Genomic DNA, 16,921 nt, shown 5'->3' with positions numbered 1-16,921 from the left:
GATGGAATATTATTCAGCCATAAAAAAGAAGGAAATCCTGCCATTTGCAACAACATGGACGGACCTTAAGGGCATTATGTTAGGTGAAATAAGTCAGACAGATAAAGACAAATACCATATGATCTCTCTTATATGCGGCATCTGAAAAAAAAAACCCAAAACAGAGCCAGCCCTGATGGCCCAGTGGTTAAAAGTTTGGCACAGTCCACTTCGGCAGCCCACATTCAGTTCCTGGGCGCAGAACTATACCACTCATCTGTCAGTAGCCATGCTGTGGCAGTGGCTCAGAGAGAAGAACTAGAAGGACCTACAACTATAATATACACCTATGTACTGAGGCTTTGGGGAGAAATGAAAAAAAAGAGAGGGGAAGATAGGCAACAAATGTTAGCTCAGAGTCAAATAATCAATAAAAATAAAAAACACAACTCATAGATATAGAAAATAGACTGGTAGCTGCCAGAGGCAGGCAGTGGCAGATGGGTGAAATGGTTGAAGGACGTCAAAAGGTACAAACTTACAATTATAAAATAAATAAGTCATGGAATGTAATGTACAGTATGACTATAGTTAACTGTATTGTATAAGTGGCTGTACTGTATATTTGAAAGTTGCTAAGAAAACATCTTAAAACTTCTTATCACAGGAAAAAAATTGTTAACTGTGTGGTAAGCTATTAATTAGATTTACTAGGGTGATCATTTCACAATGTATATATACAAATACATTTTGTTGTATTATGTTGTAAAGCTGAAATTAATATAACATTATACGTCAATTATATCTCAATAAAAAGAATTAAAGGACAACTTTTTTTTAAGTGAAAAGACAACCTAAAGAATGGGAGAAGATATTTGCAAATTATAACATCTGATAAGAGACTTGTATCTAGAATATATAAAGAACTATTACAACTCAAGAAAAAGACAAACAAACCAACAAAAACATGGACAAAGGACTTGAATAGTGATTCCTCCAAGAAAGATAAACAAATAGCTAATGAGCACATTAAAAGATGTTCCACATCATTAGTTATTAGAGAATTGCAAATCAAAACCGCAATGAGATAGCACTTCACACTCACTAGGATGGCTATAATCAAATTAATGGAAAATAACAAGTTGGCAAGGATGTGAAGAAACTGGAACCTTCACATATTGCTGGGTAAGAAGGCCAAATGGTGCAGCCACTGTGGAAAACAGTTTGGCAGTTCCTCAAAAAGTCACACATAGAACTACCATATAATCCAGCAAATTTACTCCTAGGTATATAACCCCAAAGAACTAAAAACAGGTACTCAAACAATTACCCAGACACAACACATAGAAGCACCATTCACAATAGTCAAAAGGTGGAAACAACCTAAATGTCCATCAATGAGTGGATAGATAAACAAATTGTGATACACACATACACAGAATATTAAGCTATAAAATGGAATGAAGTAGTGATACATGCTACTATGTGGATGAACCTCAAAAACATTATGCTAAGTGAAAGAAGTCAGACACCAAACGTCACATATTTTATGATCCCATTTACAGGAAATATTCAGAATAGGTAAATCCATTGAAACAAAAAGGAGACTGGAGGTTGCCAGGGGTTGGGAGAAATGGGGAGTAACTGCTTCATGAAAATGATCTGGAACTAAATAGAGCTGGTGGTTGCACAACACTGTTAATGTACTAAATGCTACTGAATTGTACGCTTTAAAATGGTTAATTTTATGTTACGTGAATTTCACCTCAATTTTTTTCAAAATGCAACAGGAAGACAGTCTTTCTAATAAATGGTGCTGAGTCAGACAGAAATAAAAATCAATCTTGACAATGACCTCATACCATATACAAAAATCAATTCCAAGTAGATTATAGGATTAAACGTGAAAAGTTAAACAGTAAAGCTTCTGGAGCAACAATAGCCAACAGAACTTTCTAAGACAGTGGAAATGTTCTGTGCTGTTCATTACTAGACATACGTGGCCATTAAGTACTTGAAAGGTGTGAACAGATTTATAATTATATTTTAGTTTAAACTTAAATTTAAATAGTTACATGTGGCCAGTGCCTAGTATACTAGCACAGTTCTAGAAAATAACACAGGGAATACATTCACAACCTTAGGGTAGGCAAAAAAAAGACAAACAAGATAAGTGCTAATCAAAAAGAAAATAATCGATAAAATGGGTTTTATTAAAATTAAGAACTTCTGTTCATCAAAAAATACCATTAAGAGAGTAAAAGGGCAAGTTACAAAGCAGGAAAAGAAATTTGCAAAACATCTTGCCAACAGAATATACAAAGAAATCTTACAAGTGAATAAGAGAGGGATTGACAACTTAATAGAAAAATGTGGAAGAGGTTTGAGCAAGCACTTCACAAAAGAGGACAGCCAAAATGTCAATACACATAGGAAGAAGTACCCAAGAACATATCATTCATTACACATTCATATAATGGCTAAAACGTTAAAGATTTGCATATCTAGTTCAGATAAGGAAATGGAACAGCTAGAACTTTCATGCAGCACATATAGGAATGTTAATTGGCTTAATCACTTTGAAAAACCATTTGGCAAAATCTAAAACTGAACTTATACATACCCCCACAATGCAGCAATTACAACAGAAATACATACATAAGTGCACAAAATATGTAAAAGAATATCCGTAACAGCAGTATTCACTTAACACTGAAAATAGCTAAATGTCTAGCAACAGAGCAGATACATTATGGTATGAAAAAACAATGAAATCCTATACAGCAATGAACAGACTACTGCTATACACAACAAGATGGATTAATCTCACAAACATAATATTGAGGGAAGGAAGCCAGACATAAAAGATTTACTGTGTGTGATTCCAATTATAAAACTTCAAAAACAAGTAAAGCTAATTTACATGTTTAGAAGCTGGAGTAACAGTTACCTTCAGGGAACAGGGACGAGCTAATAACAGGAAAAAGAGACAGCATGCTTTTGGGATGCTGGTAATATTGTGTTTCTTTACCTGGATAGTTGGTTAGTTGAAAATGCCAATTGTGATAACTTAATGAACCGTAATCTTATAAAGTGTGTGTTTTTCTGGTATGTTTTATCTTAATAAAATTTTTTCATTAAAGAAAATAAAACATTAAGGATACAGAAAACCTAAACACATGATTGGCAAACACGACCTAAAGAACATATATGAAATACTGAACTTAGGGGAAGAAAAAGTGAGAGAGACAGCTGAAGGACACAGCCAGAGGAACTGGTAGACAATGGTAATTAATACAGGCCTTTGGTCTCCAAATCACAAGGCTCTAGTCAACGAAGTTAAACAGCTACAAATCATTAGATATCTAATATATACAATTATTTTGACTAGTATCTCCACAAACTATTTTTCCATTACCAATTAGTTTAAAAGTATTAATAGTATTAAAATGTATTAATAGGATGTTAAGAATAATGATGGATATGAAACATGATAATATAGCTATACATTTCAAGAGTTGTAACTATATATATTTCTTTTCATTCTCCAAAGAACCTAGTACAGCCCTGAGAACACAGAGACACACACATATACACACAGTATATATACACACACACACACACACACACACACACACACGCATAAAACTCCATGTGAGGGATCAAATTCTCCCACAACCAAACACATCCTGCCCCAAATACTCAGAAACTGGAGACAGACAAAACCATTACTTCTTTCCAATGTTTTCTCCCAGGACTCTTAATTCTCTACTGTATGTAGGTTAAGGAACAACTACTGTCATGACAGCCATACTGTCAACTAGCTAGTCAGTTTTCCCATTTTTTTAAAAATAGATGTCATTACAAAAATTAAACCCCTGCAAAGTTGAAACAGACAGAATCAGGTGATATTTTGTATTTATCAAGGAATGTATATCAGGTCACATGCCTATGGTCAACTGAAGAGATGTTTCAATCTTATTTTACTTATAATGGAGTTACAGCATGTTAAAAAACAAGAAAACGTAAAATAAGGCAGCCACGTGAAGTGTTGTTTATGTCTTTTCACTTCTCTCTTTGTTGTATAAAATTTTAGAAGGTAACATAAGGAAGAACACAAGTCTAAAAAGTAAAAATTACCCGATCATTCATAAGAAGATCTTTCACAATGAAAGTAGCTACCAAAGACTTCAAAGGAGCAGCAAATTGATCAGGGGCAAGAAGAGCAATATGACCAATAGTAACCAATGGTGTTATGAGATGTTCCAGGTTGCTTGGGTCTAGGCTCTTATGCAGAGGCTGAAAATGAGGAAAGGAAAACATATTCAATTCCATAGATATGCAAATGTCATCTTCAAATTTAAAACACTACAAAACTTTCAATATACATACAGTGTATAAGTAGTAGCTCAAGCTTACATCTAAACTTCTACAGGTTATTTATATCTAGAAGGCATCTCATTTAAATATTTTTGGTTTTGCCCAAGTCATATTTTAGAGGTAGGTAAAGAAACATTTCAGCATAGAGAATCATACTATGTATCATATATTTTATGATCACATACATGAATATGTTAGAGACTGCCAGAGCTCACCAACATGCACTTCCTGGGCATAAGGATGACTGTATAAGCAGCCTCCTCTGCAGTTAGGCGAGGATATGTGAGTAAGTTATGGTTAACAGAATGGCAGTGAAAGTGAGGAACGCCATGCCTGCACTGTGGCAGGTATGAGCAGTGTGTCTTCTCCACATTCTCTCTCTTTACTCACTGGCTGGCTTAATACCAAGGATCCAGTGGAACTTAAAGTCACTAGTCAAAAATAGTCTGTGTGCCTAAGTCACCGATTAGAATGCAATCCGAACACCCAACTGGACTTTTTTCAGGAGCAAGAAATAAGCTTTTATTATGTACAGTCACATGCATTTCTGTGGATTTTCAGAGCATCAAATATTAAGTAGTATAACAAATAAAACTATCTTTGTTATTCTGATGGGAAACCCAACCATTTACATGTATTTTCCCATAACAAAAGAATGAGGCTCCTCATATACTCATATAGAATGATATTTTAAATGTATTGTTAAATGTTTAAAATAGGAAAATCAGAAGAGTGACTCTAGTATGCTAGCACTGGCATAAGGGGAGGGAGAAAGGGACAAAATATGTGTGTATTTATATTACTTGTATATGAATAAAATCTCTCCAGCAAAGTATATTAGAAACTGATAATACTGACTGCCACTGGGAAAAGGAACTAGATGGCTGGGGATACAGGGCTGGGGTGACAGCGGAGAGAACTTTTTACTATTTACTCTTTGGATAGTTGTTTTGCTATCTTTTGATTTTGAAGCAAGTACATATATTATCTATCAGAAATTCTGATGACACATTTTAATGAAGAGTTGATGTTCTATCCTCCCATACTGAACACCAAGAATTTTAGGCTTGAAAAACAATATAAAACTGTTCTTTCCCAACATATTAGGGCAATATGAGGCTTCACTTAGTCCAAAGTATATTTAAATGAGTTTCCTTCTTGCTATCCTTGATGACTTCCCTCAATAGTCCCACTGCATGCCTAAGTGCTAGCTTGTTGTTTATATTATAAACAAAAATCTGATAGTGTAAATAGTTCTTTTAATTATTATAATGACTGTGATAATTTTTCACAATCAGATGATAAAATCACTTCTGAAACAGCAAAATTAATGGCCAGACCCTGGATTACTAGTAACCTCATAAAGGCCTCTATAAAGCCTTTTCTCAGAAAAACAGCCATCCTTGCATGCTGAAGGATTACAGGTTAGGTTCTTATAAAGATGAAATAAAATAACAGATATAATATCAAAATGAAAATAAAAGCATCCTACAAATTCAAGTTATTATCAGCATTATCCTCATCACCATAATTTAAAGGAACAAAAGATTAATCAAGAAAAACAAAGGTTTTTGATAACTCAAAATGAAGTCATTGAAGTCACTCTCATATACAAAACCAGACTACAGAAAATACCTCCACCCCAAAATGCACAAAATTTAAACTTAATTATTTGCTATCTACAGCAAAGATGCTGTCAGAAAGACAAAGAAAGCTACTTTTCTTCCTCCTGCAGGTCTTTAACATAACACTACATGAAAATATAACAAAATTAGCACAAATGTTTCTAGAACAGAGATAATAAGTCAAAGTATTTATGCTAGGTAGCTTCAGCTTAATTTCCAGATTGTTCTGACTTCACTCAAGCTACTGAACTAAAATTATAAGACAGCATTTTACAGATTTTTTGCTTATCTTCTATTTGCAATAAGAATGCTCAAGATAGCCCTTGATAATAATAGATTGCAATAAAATGACAATGCTTATATAGAAAGGGTAATTTAAAGTGTAGAAAAAATATGAAATATATATTGAAAATACACTTTAATCTGACATAAAATTAAGTCAGTCATTAAAGTATAAACTTATTTACTTTACATTACCAATTAGTATTGATTTACAAACCCCACACTTCAGTAGTATCTCATAAACAGAGATTAATTTTCAAACCTGTAAACTGACAAAATAATCATCTATTACCTATTATCAATAAGTATGACTTTATATATAATTACTTATTAATGAAAAATAGTTTCCTAATACTAAAAGCATAAAGTAATGTCAAATATTATACAATTGTTTGATTTCTGAATTTGAGTTAGCATTAAACATCTAAATAATCAGATATTTCCATGTTAACCACTGATCAATATTCAGTATAATGATTCAAATTCTGAAAATACACTAAAAAACGATGTATCTCCAAATGTGAACATTCTGTAACATCATTAACATTTACTTTTTAACAATAACATTTGAAACAAAAACTTTTTTTCTCTTTACCTCAAATATCTGTGCAAACTGGGTCTCTTTACTAGAAAATATCGCATGGATACAATGAATGGCATATTTAGCTTGACGGGGGGGTCCTTTTTTAGATTTGTGATGCAAAACAGGAAGCAAAGCTCTAGAAAAAGAAAAAGAAAGAAAGAAAAACAATAAGCCAGAAAAATCAATATGACTTCCACTAGATACTCAAATGTTTGTATTTTTTAAGTAATGTTTGTAAGAACAAAACAAGTCACAACGTCTACTCAGAAACATTTTCAATCTATAATTTTCCTTTACAAATATCTATACTAAACATATAATCCATTTTCCTCCTTTTTACTTAACAATTATAAATACAAACAAGGATGGTGACCCATTTCTTCTTTTTAATGTCATTCCCATTAGCCTTTTCACTGGCATCACTCCAGCTACCTTACACATAAGACCACTGGAAAAGCACCTAAACTGTTCTTTTTTTCTCAAGTCTCTTCCTCTTCCAATTCATCTCTCACCCTGTACCAGAACAATCTAAATACAAGGAAATCTGATTATTTAACCAATACAAAGTGAGTGCTTACTATGTGCCAGGCACTATTAAAATAGTCCCAAATCCTTGCCTTCATGCTAGCAGCATATTAGGGACAAGACAAATGATAAATTAGCAAAATATGTGTTATGTCAAATTGCGATAACTGCTATAGAGGAAAAAAACAGAAAAAGAGCACAGGGATAGGGAGTGGGGAGGGGTGTGTGAGAGTGTTACAATTTTAAATAGAGTGGTTACAGAATACCTCTCTGATAAAGTAACATTTGAGCAGAGTTCTGAGGGAAGTAGCAAGTGAGTTATGTAGCTATCTGGAAGAACATTCATGTTCCATATCATTCCACCATATAAAAACTTAAAATGAATACTGAATAAAGCAGGATCTATTAGCTCAACTATTATTCAAACATCGCACAGTGAAAACAACTTCTGAATCCTCCTTGTGCAATACCAACCCAGTGCTCCAGTAATAAGAATTTAGAGATACAATAATTCATTACAATAACAGAGTCTCCCAAAAGACATCAACAGCAAAAAAAAATCAGGGGAAATTTTGCATTTCATATTATACAGAAAGGGTTAATACTCCTAGCATGTAAAGACCTTCTACAAATAGAGAATGAAAAGATCAACAACATCATGGAAAAATGGGTTGGACATAAAAGAATAGAAAGTTCTTCAAAGGAAGATATACAAATTACCCTGTGATGTGTGAAAAGATATTTACCTTCACTCATTTAAAAAATAATACAAATTAAAAGTATACTGAGAGGACTTCTGCTTCAGAATATGACAGTATATCTGAGACTGGATTTACTCGCCTACCTTAAACAAGTAGAAAACAAGATAAATATGTTAAAGATTTGAGACACTGGACTATAGGCAGCACAGTACTATAAGTCCTAAACTATGGGAAACAAACTAGAAGAACCTTACATCTGCCCCTGCTTACTGCAAGGAGGTCGTTTCTAGACTGTGGTGCAAGAAGTCATCCAAACAGAGGCTGGTGGTCACAGAGAGCTGAGGGAGACAGAGATGGGACTTTAGGAGGGCCAAGGCAGCTACAATTGCTAGAGCAGAGTAACACAGAGCAGGAAGCTACAAAGAGAGAAAGAGAGCTTGACTTCTGGAAATCCAAAGAGGAGTATCCTTGAGTCTTTAATTGATTAAAGATCAGTGCTATGCATAAGAAAAAACTACCCAAGACCAGGAAAAGAACAGTGGAAAGCAGGGAGCCAAAAAGTTCCCTAACACACACAGGGCTGGTAATAATTCATGTTTCTACCAGCCACAGTAGAAAGACCTTGTAATATATAACCAGGAGAAAATTAATCAATACAAACAGGCCCAGAAATGGCACACGTGACAGAAATTAGCAAAGATATTAAAAGAGCAGTTCTAAATATGCTCCATATGCTCAAGAAGGTAAGAAGAAAACAAGAACATGATGAGAACAGATAAGAAATATACTAAAGAGGCTGGCCCAGTGGTGTACTGGTTAAGTTCGCATATTCCACTTCGGTGGCCGGGGTTCGTGGGTTTGGATTCTAGGCGCAGACCTATACACAGCTCATCAAGCCATGCTATGGTGGGGTCCCACATACAAAACAGAGGAAGACTGGCACAGATGTTAGCTCAGTGACAATCTTCCTCAACCAAAAAAAGGAAGATTGCCAACAGATGTTAGCTCAGGGCCAATCTCCCTCATCAAAAAAAAAACAAGAAGAATTACATTAAAAAACAACCCACATGGAACTACTAAATATGAAACATATAATACCTGAAATGCAAAATATACTGATAGGATTAAAAGTAGATTATATATTACAAAAGAAGAGCTCAGTGAACTTGAAGAAACAGCAATAGAAACTATGAAAAATAAAACAAGAGCAAAAAAAGGGTAGGAAAAAAAAAAAGAACAGAGTATCAGTGACTATAAAACAATACCAAGTAGTCAAAAATGCAATTGGAGTCCCAAAAACAAGTAGGTGGGAAAAGAGAAGAGAAAAAGTATTTGAAGAAATAGTAGCCTGAATTTTTCCAAAGCTGATGGAAATAAAACCACAGTCCCAAGAATCTCAATAAAACTCAAGCAGAAGAAACAGAAAGCAAACCATTCCAAGGCACATCATCATCAACTTGGTAAAAGCAGCAATAAAGAGAAAAACCTTAAAAAGTGAGAAAAGAAAGATATACTATATACAGAGGAACAAAGAATGAAAGAACTCTTTTCATCAGAAACTATGCAATCCAGAAAATATGGAATTACCATCATGTAGGTACTAAGTGAAAAGAACTGTCAACCTAGAATTCTATTCTGAGCAAAAATATCTTTCAAGAATGAAGGCAAAATAAAGACTTTTAGACAAAGAAAAGCTGAGATAATTAATTGTAAGCAGAACAATACTACAAGAAATATTCAAGTTATTCAAGAACAAAAATGATACAGATGAAAATATGGACATATTCAAAAGAGGAAGACGGAAATGGTAAATACACATGCACAACTAAATCTATTGTTAATCTGAGATATGGCAAACTGGTTAGAGCAAAACTATCAACATATATAAATATATATGTTATAGTTTATAATATATATAGAAATAAAATATATGACAACAAAAGCCCGGAGGGGGAGGGCATGAAAGTATATAGCTGCAAGGTTTTTAATATACATTAAGTAGTATAATTTTATTTGAACATAGATCAGCCAATAGTGAAGACGATAAAATCATTAAAAATATTCAATTAATCCCAAGGAGGGTAGAAATAGAGGAAAGGAGAAGACACAAAAGATGAAATAAAGGGGGCTGGCCCCGTGGCCGAGTGGTTAAGTTCGCGCGCTCCACTGCAGGCGGCCCAGTGTTTCGTTGGTTCGAATCCTGGGCGCGGACATGGCACTGCTCATCAGACCACGCTGAGGCAGCGTCCCACATGCCACAACTAGAAGGACCCACAACAAAATACACAACTATGTACCGGGGGGGCTTTGGGGAGAAAAAGGAAAAAAATTTTTTAAAAAATCTAAAAAAAAAAAAAAAGATGAAATGAAAACAAGTATCAAGACGGCAGCTTTGAACACAACTACATTGATAATTACATTAAATGTAAATTGGTCTAAGAATTTTAACTGAAAGACAGGGTTTGTCTTTCAGGATTAAAACAACAAAAAACAAAACAAAACAACAAAAACAAAACAAAACAAAGACTATAGGATATTTATAAGAAATTCATTTTAAATATTAAGTCCAAGGAAGATTTAAAGAAGAAAAAAGAAAAAGGGAAAAGGAAAAAAGATATGCCTCACAAACACTAACACAAACAAAAGCAGAAGTGGTTACACTACTCTCGGACAAAGACTGCAGAACAAGGAAGATGACCAGGGACAAAAAGATATGCTTCATAACAACACAGTCTGTTGACAAGGCTGTGGGAAATCAAGTACATTCATCCACTAATAGTGGGAATACAAAATGGTAAAACCAATATGAAGGGGAATATAGCAATACCTAGCAAAATTATACATGCATTTACTCTATGACACATCCACAAAATAAATATTTAAATATGGAACGACTGCCAGTTTAAGTAAAGAGAAAAAAGCAAGGTGGAGAAAAGTGTGTATAGTGTACTTTATCATTTATCTAACAAAGGGGACATATGAATATACATGTATATATACACACTTAAACACTCCAGACAGACATGTGTGGAAGAAGTTTTTTTTTTAAAGTTTTTCTATAGACAAGAAGGAATAGGGTAGAAAGTTGAGGAACAGAAGCTAGACCTCTTAGTATATCCAAATGGTCCCTGACTTACAATGGCTGGACTTACAATTTTTCAACTTTATGATGGTACAAAAGCGATACACATTCAGTAGGAACCATACTTTGAACTTTGATCTTTTCCGGGGCTAGTGATATGCAGTACAATAATCTCTTGTGATCCTGAGCAGGGGCAGTGGCAGCAAGCCGCAGCTCCCAGTCAGCCACACAATCATGAGAGTAAACAATCAACACACTAACAACCATTCTGTACCCATACAGCCATTCTGGTTTTTACTTTCAGTATTGAATAAATTACATGAGATATTCAGTATTTTATTATAAAATAGGCTTTTGTTAGAAGATTTTGCCCAAATGTAGGCTAATGTAAGTGTTCTGAGCATGTTTAAGGAAGGCTAGGCTAAGCTATGATGTTTGGTAGGTTAGCTGTATTAAATGCATTTTCGATTTATGATATTTTTAACTTACGATGGGTTTATCGGGACGCAACCCCACTGTAAGTTGAGGAAGATCTGTATCTTGCTTCTTACGCTTGTCTTTAAAACCAGTGAATATTTCATGTAATTAAGAAATTAAATTAAATTTTAAAAGAGCAACCTCTTAAAAAATAAAACAAAGTGTTTACCCATTTGTTGACGTAACTACACAAAGAAGAATCATTCCAAGTAACTTTAAAACAGAGAATTTGACTGTAAATTCCTAATGTGATATACCCTAAATACAAACGAGAACAATCTAAACAAACAAATGACTGCTTTCAAGAATCACAATGGTGGTCTACTGCTATTCTGAGACTGTTACGTATTTAGTATGGGATAATTCAAATAAGTTATTATGTAATATCATAGTTTTATCATCCTGTTATCACAGCATGGGGAAAAAGAGATACAAATTAAAACTGAAGAGGTTCAATAAAAATCCTGTAGTCCGGGGGTGAGCCCCATGGTCGAGTGGTTAAGTTGCCACAGTCCGCTTCGGATTCGGGTTTGGGTTTGGATCCTGGGCAAGGACATGGCACCGCTCATTAGGCCATGTTGAGGCGGCATCCCACAAGCCACAACTAGAACGACCCACAGCTAAAATATACAACTATGTACTGGGGGGTTTGGGGAGAAAAAAGCAGGGGGATAAAAAAAGAAGATTGGCAACAGTTGTTAGCTCAGGTGCCAATCTTTAAAAAGAAAAAAAAAACTTGTAGTCCCAAATCTGAACTGGAATGATCAATATAAATGCACAATGCATTTTATCTTCCAAAAAACTCTTTTTTTAGCTGTGTCCACTGAATCATCTCAGAAAAATGACCCACATATTAGCAACTAGTACCCACATGACTCACATTCTGACTTCTTAATACCAGTCCCATTAAAAGGAACCAGGGCTCCTTACGGAAATGGCTGATTTCAAGTCCAGGGCAGGACATATACAAGATGGGCCTGGAACATCTTGTCATGCAGATTGCAAAGAAATTACAAAGATTAGTGGAGCTGTTCAAAAGGACTCAGGGGTCAACCTGAATAGACTCTTGGGTACAGATGGGAGAACCAGGGCGTCAATGAGAGTGATCACTGCAATTAGCTAAAACAGAAATAGATGTAAATAGGTGTGTCTACAATGATATTTTTAAAAAACAACAACAGTTCAACTGGTCACATTTGGAGGATACTAGTAAACTCACTTTGTGTGTGTGTGTGTGTGTGTGAGAGAGGAAGACTGGCCCTGAGGTAACATCTGTTACCAATCCTCCTCGTTTTGCTTGAGGAAGACTGTCCCTGAGCTAACATCTGTGCCAGTCTTCCTCTATTCTGTAAGTGGGGTGACACCACAGCATGGTTTGATGAGTAGTGTGTAGGTCCGCACCCAGGATCCAAACCCACGAACCCTGGGCTACCAAAGCAGAGCACTTGAACTTAACCACGATGCAAGCAGGCCAGCCCCCTCACTCTTTATTTTGAATACTGTTCAATAACATAAAAGAATGGAGCACTTATCCTGCCTTTTCTCAATAAATGTAACACTAGTGAACCACAGAATAGATGAGAAGTCCCTCTTTATAAAAGTACTCAGCTAACAAGTGATGAGTATCATCAGCTGCTAACATCACAAAAAGAGAAATATCCAGATATGTGCCTCCTGATAGAAGAGCATACTACCATCTATAAAGTGGTCCTGTAACAACAAAAAAGTTGAATTGGAATCCAATCAGGCCTCTGGATTCAACTATCACTTGACAGAAAATATAAGGAACCAGTTAATCTATGCCAAAGGCATACCATTGGCAAAAATTAGTCTATGTAAAACTCTGCAAGAGAAACAACCTGGTTTCTTTATCAAACACAAAGAAAGAAAGAGAATTGGAGGGGGAGTCTACAGGAGAGAAGAGATTTAAAAAACATATCAACCAATAACAATGTGAAAATCTTACTTGGATCCTGATTTTTCTAAAAGCTGCTTAAAAAAGTATATTTTTGAGAAAATTAATTGGATGTTATTAACACTGATAACTGTGATAAAGGTATTGTGATTATTTTTTAAGAGTTGTTTTCTTTCAGAGATACTTAGATGTACAGATGAAATGATATATAGTCTGGGACCTGCTTTCAAATATAAGGGGAATAGAGGGAGTGGGTAGAACTATAAACTAAACAAGAGAGGCTGTAAGATATTCATATATAAGCTGGGTGGTAGACACGTGGGAGTTTGCTATAATATTCTCTACTTCTATACATGTTTGAAAATTTCAATAATAAAATGTGTAAAAAGCAGTTAGTCTCACCAAAATGCTATCCTTTTAGTCTATGATCTGTGGATTCTTTGCGAAACGAAAAATTATTTTCTGGTGACTTCGGTAACTAAACTTCCCAGATAAGACCTATCTTCTCATAAATCAGACTTTACAATACAAACATCCATAACCCCTTTTCTTAGTGGTCAAGAGAAAAATTACAGGTCACACAAGTAAGAAGGAACTTTGGTTGAGATTTTTTTTTAAGACAGTATGAGAAATTTTAAGCTCATCCAATGTTTGGCGTATTCATTTAAACAGAAAACAGAAAGGGATGAAAACAAAGAAAAAAACAATTTCAAAAATTCTGAAGTACTAGGCAGAGTCTTAGAAGTCAGTGAAATGTAAATAAAGCACCTACCTTCTGGCTGCTTTCTATTAAAAAGAATCCTTAAAAAGTTTTAAAAAAAAAGAATCCTTTATTCCCCCATTAAACTGATTTTCTTCTTTCAAATTCAAGGGCTTTTTCCCCTAGTGATAATCATATGCATGCAGAAAACATAAAAAAACTGAAAAATACATTAAAGACACTAAAGGAAAAACTCAAAATTCCACTACTTTGATATAATTACTGTCAACATTTTTGTGAACATTTAAAATTTCTCTATACATTTGTAAATATATTAAATAAATGAGGATACAAAATACATAAGATCTGGAAACATTTTTTTCACCCAACAACACTGTAGAGAACCCTTCTATGTCAGTATTGGTAAACACTATTCTGTTTAATGGTCACATAGCTTTTTAGTGGATGACTATACCACAACTAATCTAACCAATCTCCTACTGATGAGCACTTCAATGGTCTCTCTCTCTTTTTCTTTTTTGAAACCTTAACAACAAAACCATGAAGATCCCTGTGCAAGTTATATCCTACTGAGATTTAAGCCTAGCCTACAACCTGCTCTGAGATCTTGGAGCTGTAAATCTACAAATTACATTTCCCAGACTCCCTCAAGAGCTGGCTTCCTGTTAGGTTCTTCCAGTAAGAGACACCAAAGCTCTCAGGGATTCTGTGCAGTGGCTTCACCGCCCCCCAGCACCAGCCAAGCTACCCTTATGATAGTTGGGTGATGTTGACAGGGCCCTCCCACACACTGGGCAGGCCTTAACACTGCTTCTTCCCAGTTGTCCCACCAGTTCTAAGGGCGGTAGCTGCTTCCAGGAATTCATAATCTCTGGGTTACCAAAGCAACTTTTTGCTCTTTCATCCTTCAAACATCTGTATTAATTAATTTATGTTTAAAATACCTAGTATGGTTTCTGTTTCTCTGATTGGACCCTGGACCATGTAAGCATTATGTAGATACCTTTTCTAATTATCTCTGGGATAAGTTCCTAAAAGTGAAACTACAGTGTTAAAGACTATACTCATTTGAAGTTGGTATGTATTACCACATTTACCAATCCAGAAAAGCTGCATCAAGTTATACCGCAACCAAGAGAGTATCAGTGGACTACTAGCTGACACTGGTTATAGCACAGGAGTGTTTCTATTTATATTTTCCTCAATTACTATTAGTAGGCATAAATGTCTTTTCTTGATTTGGGGGCTGGAAGGGTTTCCTGTGTGTGAATTTTCTGTTCATTCCATTTCCTAGTATTCTACTTTGAGACTTGATTGCTATTCCTTTGCTAAGAGTATTTATACATTACAGATACTAACCTTTTCTAAGTCATACATACGTTGAAAATAGTTTCCCAGCCTACCATTTGTGTTTCTAACTTTATTTCATGACTTTTGCTTTTGTCTAAATAGTAGTCTCCCTCACTAAAATATCAGGACAGAGACTTAACCTGTCATGTTCATTTCAATACTCTCAGTACCTTATACATAGTGGAAGTTCTATAAATATTTTTTCAGCAAATAGATTTTTAAAAATCTAATCCATCAATATTTCATTTACGACCTGGCATTAGTGTCCTTTTCCCCACAAAAAATGGAGTTACAGAAATGTACTGGTTACAAATATTTTATTAATTCATTTTATATATTTAAAATCTTAGATAAATAATGTATCTTTGACTCATCTGGAGTATATGTAAAATCAAGATAAGGAGACTACATTAATTTTTCTTTCCAAAACAGGCAATTTAATTTTTCCTCTTTTCTTCGTTAAATATTATACTCCTCCACCCACTATTATAGGGTTGCACATTTCTTGTATACTTTACTTTTAGGTCTTGCTACTCCTACGATATTTTCTAAATGGTTGTTGGTGGTATATGAGGAAAGCTTTGGATTTTTACATACTTATTTTGGCTATCTTGTTTTCAGTCGTTTTTCAATTGATTCTCTTGGATTTTTCCAAGAAATATGATAACTTTGTTTCCTCCTTTCCAACAGTTGTACCTCTTATTTTATTTTCTTATGTAATTATATCATGAATGCTTCTAAAACAATGTTTAAATCATGGCAGAGAGCATATTTTCTAATCTTTTTTTCTAATTTCACTGGGCATGCTTCTAGTGTTTTACTATATGATGGTGCCTATTGGTTTAAGAGATATTTATTATGTTATGAAGGCATTTAATCCTATTATTGGGCTTAATTATGAACAGACTGTTTTTTGGTTTTTTTTTTTTTTTCAAATCAGAGGCCCTTTTAGCATCTATCAAAACGATCTATTGGGGCTGGCCCCAAGGCCGAGTGGTTGGGTTTGTGCGCTCTGCTTCAGCGGCCCAGGGTTTTGCAGGTTCGGATCCTAGGTATGGACGTGGCACCACTCTTCAGGTTATATTGAGGTGGCGTCCCACACAGCACAACCACATGCACTCACAACTAGAATATACAACTATATACCGGGGGCCTTTGGGGAGAAGAAGGAAAAAAAAAGAAGATTGGCAACAGATGTTAGAGCAGGTGCCAATCCTTAAAAAAATCTATTGTGTGCCCTTTACTCACTTATATAATGAATCATAACATGACTAATAGGCTTACTAATACCAACCCTCTTT

The 16,921-nt window shown here is 34.8% G+C and overlaps 1 protein-coding gene across 18 annotated transcripts in view; it reads right to left on the bottom strand.

Annotated features, from left to right (window-relative positions):
- PDS5B (PDS5 cohesin associated factor B) overlaps positions 1-16,921 on the bottom strand; it is a 194,120-nt gene that overhangs the window by 41,099 nt on the left and 136,100 nt on the right. For all 18 annotated transcript variants that reach the window (XM_070520496.1, XM_070520487.1, XM_070520493.1 and 15 more), the window contains 2 exons: positions 6,862-6,985; positions 4,120-4,278 (listed from right to left, as the gene is read on the bottom strand). In XM_070520496.1, the coding sequence (XP_070376597.1) occupies positions 4,120-4,278; positions 6,862-6,985 (283 nt within the window). The remainder of the gene's footprint in view (positions 1-4,119; positions 4,279-6,861; positions 6,986-16,921) is intronic.

The sequence above is a fragment of the Equus asinus genome, chromosome 11 (assembly GCF_041296235.1).
Source record: "Equus asinus isolate D_3611 breed Donkey chromosome 11, EquAss-T2T_v2, whole genome shotgun sequence".
Classification (NCBI taxonomy): Eukaryota; Metazoa; Chordata; class Mammalia; order Perissodactyla; family Equidae; genus Equus; species Equus asinus.
Note: the sequence above shows the minus strand (reverse complement) of the source record. Positions and strands in the feature narration are given on the sequence as shown.